This window comes from Mycteria americana, chromosome 1 (genome assembly GCF_035582795.1).
Source record: "Mycteria americana isolate JAX WOST 10 ecotype Jacksonville Zoo and Gardens chromosome 1, USCA_MyAme_1.0, whole genome shotgun sequence".
Lineage (NCBI taxonomy): Eukaryota > Metazoa > Chordata > Aves > Ciconiiformes > Ciconiidae > Mycteria > Mycteria americana.
This window is the reverse complement of record NC_134365.1, coordinates 105,508,373-105,520,106: the sequence shown is the minus strand read 5'-3', so window position 1 is coordinate 105,520,106 and position 11,734 is coordinate 105,508,373. Positions and strand designations below refer to the sequence as shown.

Below are 11,734 nucleotides of genomic sequence, written 5' to 3'. Positions count from 1 at the left end.
TCCCCGCGGCGGGGCGGGGCGGGGCCGGGGCAGGGGCGGGGCAGGAGACGAAGCTCCGCCCCGCATGGGGCCAGCGGGGGCGTGGCCGTGCCCCCTTGCCGCTGCCCCCCGCCGGCGGCAGGGACGGGGTCTCGCCCCACCGGGGAAACACGAGTGGGCGCAGTGGCTGGGATTTGCGGCCGCAGGCAGCCTGCCGAGCGGGAGCCCTGGAGGAAACCTGGCCCTTTTCCTGCCCGCCGTCGAAACTGGGGAGGGACGGTGCCCCTCTGACCGCAGAGGGGAGCCGAGGGAAGGGGACCTGCTGCCGGCCGCGGAAGGAGGTGGGCGGCTGGAGGTGCAGACACCGTTCTGCCATCTTACCGCCGCTTTGAGTCCTGCGCAAGAGCTGGGCGGCAGTGGAGCGGGGCGCGCCGCGGCCGCTGCGGGGCCATCTTCCCACCTGAGGGGAGATCGGTCTCCCACGGTCTCCCCTTTCCATCCTGCCTCTGGGCCGAGAACAGGGCCGGGGATGCCTTTCGGGCCTTGCAAGTATAATGGACCACGGAATGGGGCCAGAAGGGAAGTAAAAGTTCAAACAGGGAATTTCCTGATGCCTATCGGTGTGAGATCCAGTCCCTCATGCCATAGTCGTGTCCCCGCTTGAACTTAATGGTGTCGGTATCTTTTTTTCCCTCTTAAAAACACACCTAACCTTGGCCACTCGAAACTCTCTATATGTTGAATAATAAATCATATGGGAAGAGAAAGAATCAAGTGGGGTTAGCTGGGAGTTTTAACAAAGCATGGAGCCCTTGCTGATTGAAAATCAGGAACCTTTATTCATTACAACTCATTTCACCAGGAAAACAAAGCTACGTTTGGTTGTGCTGAGTCACCGCATTAGTCCCACAGTCTCCTTGATTGTTTGGCTTTCTGTCTTGCTGTCAGTCATCGTGGTTTGAAATTTGTCTCCTTGTCTACAGCATTGCAAAGAGAAAAAAACATTCAGCTTTCACGGGGAAATGAACTGAAGGAGCAGATTATTGTATCTGATCTGAGGCCTCTTTTTTTACAGCTTCTGGTATTGCTGCCAATTAATGCAGAGCTGAGATCTGAGCTTCCCTGCTCTTCCTTTCTGCATCTGCTACTTAGAAACTGATCTTTCCTAAAGTGATGAGATTCCTAAGTTTGGAAGGACTTGTGGTTGTTTTGTTCTGTGTTGGTAGGTTGTGGGGCAGGGTTAGGTGCTGGTTGTTTTTTAAAGACAGAAGTTAACAGGAAATCCTTTGAAAAATAAATTATACAAAGCCAAATTCTGCTCCTGTTTACACCTTGGCAACTCCGCTTACTTCAACACAAGGTTAAAAATCAAGGCAGAGTTTGGTCATAGGTCTTTAAACTTTCTTCTTTGCATGTGTTTATAAATAGGTTTGAAACATGCCTCTACTTAGCTGTAAATTACTGATCCCTGAGCCTTGGGAAGAAACACACAGGGAAGAAGATAATTCCTACTGGAAAAACTCGGTTCCACCCCCCAGCCCCAGGATTTCTCCTTCAGGGAAGACAAAAAGTGTAAAAAGAAAATGGGAAATTTATTCCGTGTTGTTCCTCCTTAGATAGCCGCTGATGTGCATGTGTGGGGAGAAGGGTCCATGGCGCTTCACAGATACAAAGGCAACTTCTCTGTTGTGAGAGGCTGATGGTTTCATTAAACAGAATATAGATGGAGGTGGCCAGACAGGAGAGGCAGCGCACGAGGAAGAAGGGCTGGTCAGTACATTGGCAGGTTTCTGCTCAGTTCCATATTTTATTCTTCCACATATGAAAGTGTGAATGTAGCTATTTTATGTTCAGTTTGTAGAGGGAACTAAAGTCAAGTCTTTCAAGTAAAGCGGAAAGGTGGAGCATATTGAATTAAAAGTTTGTTGGCCAAGAGTATATTTAGAGATAGCACAGGTTTCCAGAAGGTGCTACAGGGCATATTCATGACAAATAGGCGCCGCTGGCAGCCGGCCATCCATTTTCTTTTCTCTCCAGAGGTTTGCATAAACAGGAGCTCTGAAGCTGGGAGTAATCTGCCATCATTCTGAATTTCTTTTGAATTTATTTGTGGTGAGTTCAGGAGGATGATGTTCACTGTCAATAGATGAATTCCTTTATGGGGTTGTCTATGACTTTTCTTTGAACTAACATATGTGTATTGAGAAACTTACCTGAACATTTTTGTCCCAATAATTCTTCATATACTTAGGTAGAAGGATTGGGGGAAAAAAAACTTTGCCCATGCTAGTTATGGTTCTTAATTCCACCAGGTAAATAGAGGAACGAGCGCATAAAAGTTCAGTTAAATTATTTTAAAGTTGCTGACCTTCTTAAAATCCAGAAATACCAGATTTGGTAATAGGCTGGGTTTAATTCATGTCTCAGGGTGGCTTTCCTTACCCTTACAATAAGGTACTCGGCCGATGAGCTCGCAGGTTTCTTCCCTTGGGCCTTTGCCTGCAGCCTGCCCATCAGCTGGTGTGCTGCGCCGCTGCCTGCGATTCCCTGCTGCCCTCCTGCACGGCCTCTGCCCGGCAGCTGCCTGTAACCCAGGATTTTTTGGTACGTTCATTTGTAACTGGGTTTCATTATCGCCATCATCCTTCAATCCATCTCTCCCCTGAGCTTCAGGGAAACACCATAGGAGCCAACTTTTCTGTTTAATGTTTTGCCATAAATTCTTTGCTGTGTCGACTTAGAAGTTTTTTGGTAGGCTACTCCATGACTTTTCCAAGCAATATAGCCTTCCTCCTTGGAAACCAATAAATGGCTTGTTTTGCTTTTACTATGCCAGGCTGGATCTAGCAAGGCGAAGGCCAACAGTCTTTGTTTTTTTCAAAATGTTCTGTCAGTAGGTCTGTAATCACCATTTCTATTCAGTTCTGCTTCATCCCAGATCAGCAAGCTTTAATATACACGGGTTTTTGTTGACAGAACGTTAAAATGCAGTCCTCTGCACTTTCAGATGGATTTAAAGGCACACTTGACACTGAAATTAAAGGGAGCTGGAAAGACCTAAGCCCCGTATATTTCCATGATTTTCTCCGTTGACAAGCACACACTTTTTTTTTCTTTTTTTATTTGTAATGCTTTTTCCAAACGAGTTACAGAACACATGGTTCTGGCCTCAAGCAGCTTTTGTAGCTACCAAACATCAGTTGACCGTGTTTGTGCATCGGCCTCTGCTGCGGTGCGCAGTTAGTTGGTGTTGCTTGCTGGGACAGTCTAAGCAAGCTCTAGCAGAACACCCCGGAGAGGCAGAAAATGCCCTACAGCTGTTGTTCCACCACGCAGTGGCTGCACTGAGCTTTCAGCCTCCCATGAGATGGATAGTTCGGGCTGGAAGGGACCAGGTGGCCCAACCTTCAGCTCAGTGCAGAGTCAGACCAGGGTGCTCAATGTTTTTCCCAGTCAGGCTTCGTCTCCCAAGGACGGAGATCCCACTATGTCTCCAGGCACCTGCATTAGTGCTGAACCACCCTCCATTTGAACAATTTTTTTCCTTGTCAGGATTTTTTAGTCAAAATTTTCCTTGCAGTCATTGCCTCTGATCTTTTGCTGTGCACCTCTGTCAAGAGGCTGCCTCCATTTTCCCTCTAACTCCCCATTAGGTAACTGAAGACAGCAGTTAGGACTGAGCAAACCTTCAGTGTCTCTTTGTACATCAAGCTGCTGAGAAAAAACTTGAATTGTTGACAGAGACACGAGTCTTGCCTGTTCTTCTGAAATAGGTGCATGCCAAGCTAGATGCAAGGAAAGGATTGTGTGCCAGGCTACGTCTTGGCAAGTCAACACACATTTATTTGCCATGGTTACTACTCAACTGTATTTGAGTTACTACTCACTGTATTTGCCATGGTTACTACTCAGCATTTGGTGTTGGAAAAAAAGCCTTTCCTGAGCCATGTTAAAGGGTGTAGCACACACAGAGCCTAAGAAATGGTAGTGTCATTCTGTCAGGGAAAAAAAAAATTATTCCAATACTTAGACAAGTCCCCCAATTTTCGTATGCCGCTTATCCGACCCCAGCCCTCAGGAAATCTGGCACCGTATACCGTTTTATCACAACTGCCTCAGGCTTATAGGAAGGCTTTAGTCTAGGTCTCATGGATGTTCCTGTCTTTACTAAACAAAACTATGCCTAGGCTAGGATTACTTTCAGTTGTCAGCCTGAAAAGCCATTTTCTATACAAAACAGCAAACTGCCACTTTTTTTCAGCATTGTGTGACACAGCTGCTCTTTAAATGTAAAACTGCACAGTCAGTGAGTTACTGAGTGGCAGGAGAGACTGGACTTTCCTCCCTCCCTCCCTAGTAAGTAGGTTTCATGCCCACACAGACCTAGAGAGCAGACATCCCCCCCAAATCTCTCCCCTCCTACAGGAGGAGGAATCGGTACCTCATTGTGTTTCAGTGGTAAGAGATCATTAGTGCCTGTCTCACTTAGAGGAAAGAATCAGTATAACACGATAATTTGGGTGTTTGCATTCATGAAGGGTGGCTTTTCTTCCCATGTGCCATAAGCAATTGTAAACTCTTCCACGGAGACTCTAGAAAATTTACTCGGAGTTTGCACTGAGTGGTTTAAAACAGAAGCCCAGCAATATTGTGCATTATACAACCCTCTCCCACATGCCTTGCAAGGCCCTTAAAATTGTTAAGAGCTCCACGAACCTGCACCCCCCTCCAGGATCTGTCTTCTTTAAGCGTAAATGGTGCCCCAGAGTGGATGCTGGGGATGGAGAAGAGGGGTCCATGTAACCACACTGTCACCAGTGCTTCATACAGCCAGACCAAGGCTTAGGTGGGAGAAACGGGTGGGGATCAATAGTCTTTTTTACTCATGGCAAATCCACATCTGTGTTGATGTTGTCACTGCAATGCAGTATTCACATTTTCAAACTACTGCCCTTTTGGTCGAGGAGTCATATATTAACCAAGTTAGCAGTTCTGCCAGGAAATAACAAGGATACCACGCATTTCAGCAGTGCTTTTCATCAGATCATTCCTACTTACTTTACAAACAGAATTAAGGAAGCCTCACAACATCCCTGTGAGGTAGGTAGAAATTCTTACACTCATTTTACAGGTGAAGAAAACAGGCACTGAGAGGTAAAGTGGTTATCACAGCAAGTCAGAAGCAGAGCTGGAAATAAATCTAAGATTATTATCCTAGGTCCACTGCTCTAGACACTAGAGAACACCAACTCCCACATGCTATTGTAAGCTAAGACACTACCTTTCTCTTCTACTTTCACCTCCTTTGGTGATTTTGACACTTGCACCTTATGCTCCTTGCAGAGAGCCATGTGATCAGTTAGTAATTTATTTGCACAGGGAGCCAAGGGGGTACACACACCTTTAAATGACCCAGGCATGGCTTTAATTGTCCAGTGACTTCCCCCTTCCCAAGAAGATAATTTTCCCTGTTTTTTACATATAGATCTATGTTTTGCTTAATTTTTTTTTTTGATAGAATCATACACTGAAGCTGTAGCCCTGAGGCTGTTATGCAACTTCACCAGGAATTTCTGGAATAAATGATTAAATTTGTCTCATTGAGAGGGAATAAAACACATTTATATGCTATCACATCCAGAAATAGCCATAATCCTTTGCTCATCTGTAGGGCCTTCCATCCAAGGACCTCCCATTCTATTACTAACACAATATATCAAGCCTCACGTCGTCTTTGTGAGGTAGAAAATGATTCCCAATTGTACAAGAAGGAAGAATGACTTGCTGACAGTCCCACAGTGATTTCATTGCAGAGATGAGGCTGAATGCCAGAAGGCCGGACTGTTAGTTCCCTGCCCAGTTTGCCGAGAAGCGCTGTCTTGATGCCGCGGCTCGTACTTGGTGGCTACAGATTCACTAGCAGCCTGGCAGGGTACTTGAAAACTGGCTTGAAAAAAAAAATCAACAAGCAGTTGACGGGATGCAGGAGGAAAACGCTGGCTTGTTTCATTGTGCTGTCGTGACCCGGAGGAAGAAACGAGCTTTCCTGCGGCAGCTGTGAAAGAACTACAGAGTGTCCATTGAGTACGCTGCATATAGTGCATTTTACTGAGGCACTCCAGTGAAAAAGAATGACATACTCAACATCTGATGATTAAAGACTGGACCACCCGGCAGCCATATTGTGAACCATATACCTCTGATGAATAAGCACTCATCTTAATTAGTCCAGTGATCTAATGAAGGTAGGCATGTCAGAGGCCAGGAACAGGGAGGGTTATCACAATACTTTGTATGTAAAAGGACTTGTCAAGTAATTAGAAGTAAACAAGGGTGGGGGTGATTCATCTAGTCCATTGGTATCTGGAAGGGTCAGATGCTCTGAAGAAGGTGGACTGAACCATTACAGATATATATTTTTTTTTTTACCTACAGGAAAGTGTGTTTCCAGCCCCCTTCAACGAGTGGGCTGGTTTATGCTTAGAACCTTTAAAAGTCTTTTATATCTTTCTGTGAAGAAAATAAAAAGTAATAGTTCCTATCTCGTATAAGTACGGTGATTTTGCTGTTCATCTAAATCTTTGCCCTTGCTTTAATTATAGTAAGAGTATTGGGCACAGTGGACCCTTTTCCTGCCGAAAAACATTCTCTTTCCTCAGTTGCCTTCATTTGTGTTAACTGTTCTCCTGTTTCTGTATTAAGAGAGTGGATAAATGGTAGCCTCCAGATTCTCTCTCTGCATGTTCCTTCGCGTATATTGCTTTGTCATATTCCTTCCTAAAACTGAGGAGGTACCTTCCAGTCTTCCTTCACAAGGAAGGACAACCTAACAGCCTTTGTCCAGGGAGCATAGATTTTAACCTCAGGCTGCAAACCTTGGGAAAATACACAGGCCCAAGAGGAGCAAAAGGATTAATAGTATTAAAAAAAAAAAAAAAAAAGTGGCACTGCTATGGTGCTGAAGAATCCCAATGCACCCTACAAACTTTCTACATATGTACAGGTTACTTCACTCAGCAGTGAAGTCCAGCCACCTTTGCGCTCGTATAGGGCAGCTGCATAACAAGGCATGGGAGCCCCCCCAAACAGGTTAGATCAGCGAGTGCCAGAACTGGCGGTACTGGTGGCTGCCTGGGCTGGGACGTGGGGCAGCAGGACTGGAGGTGTGAGCCCAAGCCTACCCAGAGCTCTCTCAGACACCCATTTGACCTCAACGGGCTTTGAGTCAGCCTGGGAGACCGCAGGGGGTCTTTTCTAGCTAACGGCGGGATGAGTTTTATGCATAATGCCAAAGACCTTTTTTTTCCTGACCTGGATTAGAGCCTGCCCTGGGAACAATGGGATGGGCTGCAGCCCAACAGAAAGAATTTGCTGAGCTGGCGGGGTCTGAGGTTTGCAGAGCAGAGCTGATGAGAGTGCATACCTGCACTTTTCTGGCATGAGGCTCAGTTTCGGGGGGACACAGCTGTTAACCTGAAGCTTTTGAATGCATTGCTGCACTGTCCCAGCCAAAAGGTGCTGCTGTAGTCCTGAAATTAGAAATCCACAGACATTTAAACATTTGCAAGCACATGCTTTTCTGCCTTTCGTAACAAAAAAGATCTTGCTGAGGCTCTGAGAGTTCTGTACAGACCTGTTGGCACAAAAGGTCTAAATCATCTTTTGAAAGGCCTTGTCTTACTTGAGACTTTGGCATTTAATATAGAAGTAGACCACTGGATGGCTCTCGTCTGTCAAATTAAAACCAAAGGATGTCAAAAAACTATTATCATATCAGACTTTTCAAACTTGAACAACCAGTTTTGTATTTTGAGGTTTAAATAGTCACAGAGTTACCCAGACCCCTGGTTTAGGTTCACAGGTGCCTTCAGGACTCTGTACCTGAGACTTGCTGAGTGCCTGTAAGTCTGGGAGCTCCAGGAACTGAGCACGTGTCAGGATCATGCCGTGAAGGCTTATATTTGGTTTCATGCTCTGGGGGCTGTAGCTGTTTCCTCCTTTCACAGAAGCCTTCCCACGCTTGCTTTGCTAAATCAAGTTTCAGATCTTTAAGTCACAAGACTACAAGTAAAAAATATCACTTAAATTTATTCTTTCCAGTGCTCTGAAATAGGCTCGGGGCTGTATGACCTTCTTGGGAACAAATAATCCATCTGTGGGCATCTGCTAAATCCTAGTAGAGAGCTACTGTTAACTTTGCCCGCTGTCAATGTCACTCGAAGGGCAGAAATATTTTTGACAAAGGGAAAATATTTTTACCTAACTCAGATTTGCATTCACAGAGAAATTGGGGACATTTTAGCCTTTCTTTTCTGAATAGAGAGGGGAAACAGTGCTTACTATTTTAGTGTGGTGATGCTAAGCACAGAATTCACTTTGTGAATTAAATAACTGCAGTTCCCTGCCAACAGCGAAGGGGAGATCTGCTCAGCATGCCATAGGTGGAAACAGAAAAAGAAATACTAGATGCTGTTGATCAGTCTTCCCCCTGGCTGGCTGAAGGGACAGATCCTTCCCCACGTCCCTAGAGAAATGTGGAACACAAAGCTTCCAGTAAATACGTTCACAGTGGTGACATTTGGGTTTCGCTGCCACCTTAGGTTTTAAAAGACATGTCGTGTACAGTGTAGATATTACTGTAAGGAGTGAGCTGGCATGTGGAAACGGGGAAAATGTTCCTTTTCAAATGGACATACAGGGCAAATAAGGCGCAGTTACCATGATAGTACCTTTCCAGTTGAGAATCTCAAGAGGAAATAATATTCAAATGGCCATTTTAGCACTTTGCTTAAAAATATCTTGTGATTCTTTCTCTATCTCTCCTTTTCTCTTCAACCTTTTCTTTTTCATGTGCTCCCCCCTATCCTGCACCTTCATACAGTCAAATCGTCTGACCTGGCCCGGCTGCTGGCTTTGCTTAGCCTGCTGAGGGGTCTCATATCAGTGGCGAGTTCAGGAGGTGCTGAAGACCCTTCCACTTCGTCGCTCACCACCTCCTCTGCTTTCTTCACCCCTGGCTCTTCCTGAGGTGCCGGCTGCTCCTCTTCTTGTTCCTCCTCCTCCTCTGCTCTTACCTTCTCCTCTTCCGGTTCCTTCGCTTGTGCATACGACGGTAACCTCTCTTCAAACGCCCTGGAGAGATCTTCCAATGGTCCCATCCCAATCTTCTCCTCAAACTCATTGAAGGCTGATGGAAGGGGACTGGGCTCAACACCTACTTCCGTGAGAGGGAAGTAGTGGGGCACCGGCTTCTCTTCTTCCAGCAGCTTGTAGCCTTTGGCCTTCTGGATGGAGGGGACTGTGATGGCAGGGAGGGGCTTCTCCGGGACCTCCCCCAGCTGCTCCTCCGCTGGTCTTCTCAGAGCCCTCCGGATCCTTTTCAGGATCAAGTGACTGATCTCCACCAGGTTGAGGAAGAGGGACACGGACGCCACCACCAGCATGAACATAATAAAGATGGTCTTCTCCGTGGGCCTGGAGACAAAACAGTCCACAAGATTGGGACAGGGCCACCGCCCACAGCGGTAAAGGGGGAGAATTCGGAAGCCGTACAGGAAATACTGCCCTACTATGAATCCCACCTCAAAAAGGGTTTTGAAAATGATGTGGAAGATGTAGGTTCTCAGGAGGGTACCCTCCAGGCGAAACTTCTTGGTCCCATCAGGGTTGTTGCCTTTGTTTTGATTTGGAGCCAGGGGCAGCTTCTCTTCATCCACCTCAGCTTGCTGACGCCTCTCAGCCTCCTCTCTCTCCCTCCTCTTCTCCTCCATGCGGACATGGTGCACCGCATGCCCAAAGTACATTAGCGAAGGCGTGGATACAAAAATGATCTGCAGGACCCAGAGCCGGATGTGGGAGATGGGGAAGGCCTCATCATAGCAGACGTTCTCGCAACCAGGTTGCTGGGTGTTGCACACAAAGTCTGACTGTTCGTCTCCCCACACTAGCTCGGCAGCTGTTCCCAGGATCAGGATGCGGAAAATGAAGAGCACTGTGAGCCAAACTCTCCCGATGACAGTGGACTGCTCGTTCACCTGCTCTAAAATGTTCCCCAAGAAACTCCAGTCACCCATTTCTTACTGTCCTTAGAAATAAAAAAGAAAGAGAATGACCACAAATTACGCTAAATTTAAAAGATTTCAGGTTTTCCCACTGATGCCCAGTGTTGCTTTCAACTAGTATTTCCCTATTATGCTTTGAGAACAGAAAGAAGGTTGCTTGCTTGCTTATTTGCCTGATCACAATGATTTATTAGCAGAAGAAGGGCTGGGAAGCCAGAGCAAACTGCTTGCTAAATTCTTTCTTCCCTGGCTCTAAATGGGCAATTACTTTTCAGCCAGGGAGTATATTCAACTCCTTTTCCAGGTAAGATTCTTCTGTGGTGCCTTGTAGGCTCAGTTGCGTGAGCCTGCTTAGATTTTGTCCACGTACAAACACTCGCCAGCAGTACAGAAATACAGATTTATCAGCATGCAGCTGCAGTGGTTAGAAAAGACAATGAAGCTTTCAAGCACCCAAGCTCTTCTGCAGCAGAACCACACATGGGTCAAACGGATCTTGAATTGGTGCCCGTCTGCACCTATACAAACCCGAATTCTCTATAGGTTGCATAGGTTAATTCTACATTAGAAATCACTCTGTTAGGTAAGAATAGCAATTACAACACCATTACTATGTTAGTAATACTGTATAAGCTTAATAACTACCATATATACTAGTTTTGCTATATAGCATGCATTATATACAATATCATTATTCAGTGTTATTGGCACTATTCATTGTATCCTCTTCTGAAGTCAGTTGCCACACTGACACCGGAACCAACCTGGAGAAGAACACAAAGGTCTATAACTGGGACCTAAAATACTATTTTCTCTCTCTAAAATGTCAGTGCTGCTATCTCAGGCTAACACAGAGATGGAAGCCAGCTACAGATATCCTACTGGAAAGCTAAGAAAGTAGTCCATTTCAAGTAATGCAAGTAAGTCAAACGTTACATCTGTCATTACTTTTGTGTGATAAGAAATTATTCCTAGGCCAGGACTTCATCCTGCATATCCTAAGCTTCCCACTATATAATTTTAGGCAAGGAAAAATCTATGAATGAGGGAAATAAAGAGGAAATTTGTTTGGGATGGGCTAATTTAACACATCACAGCAGTCTGGAGTCTCTGAGGAATGCAGAATATTACAGTGATCCAGAAAGACCAACTTACGGACCATGACAAGTGAAATGGAATATTATTCATAAAATAGCTGTTCACAGGGATCTAGAAGTTCATCTCTTAGATACTACCTCCATCTATAGTTTCCTAAATGCAGACACACATACACAAGTGCTGGGAAAAAGAAGGTACAGTCAACAGCATGGAAATCTGAGTATCTAAACTTCCTTCCTCCTTCAGATACCACTGGGATATATTTGTAATGCCATATGTTACGACACACCAACGCATACCAGTCTGTTTCAGCTACTGTGTGTACGTATTCACACATAGACAAACACACAAAATATTGAGAGTTCTGTGGCTCTGGGGAATATCACAAATTTTCAACCAAAAAAATCCTTCTGATGTTATTTTTCTAAAACAAGACGGACTCGTTTTCGTTGCCTTCAAACCGTGTAAAATTTTAACCCTAGACGCCCATGTTAGAAAACAAAGAACAGAACGCAGTCCTTCAGCTTGCACAAACACCTTGCATGCGTAAGCGGCAAACATATAATTTAATCACCGAAGAAAATTGCTACTTTCTC

The 11,734-nt window shown here is 45.4% G+C and overlaps 1 protein-coding gene across 1 annotated transcript; it reads right to left on the bottom strand.

The window, feature by feature from the left end:
- Positions 1-8,852: 8,852 nt before the first annotated feature.
- On the bottom strand, positions 8,853-10,052 carry GJA8 (gap junction protein alpha 8). Its single transcript, XM_075491836.1, has one exon. It carries the CDS (start codon positions 10,050-10,052, stop codon positions 8,853-8,855), a length of 1,200 nt encoding a protein of 399 aa, XP_075347951.1.
- Positions 10,053-11,734: the final 1,682 nt, after the last annotated feature.

Coding starts and splice junctions, on each gene's coding strand:
- GJA8 (XM_075491836.1), bottom strand. CDS start 10,052: ATGGGTGACTGGAGTTTCTTGGGGAACATTTTAGAGCAGGTGAACGAG.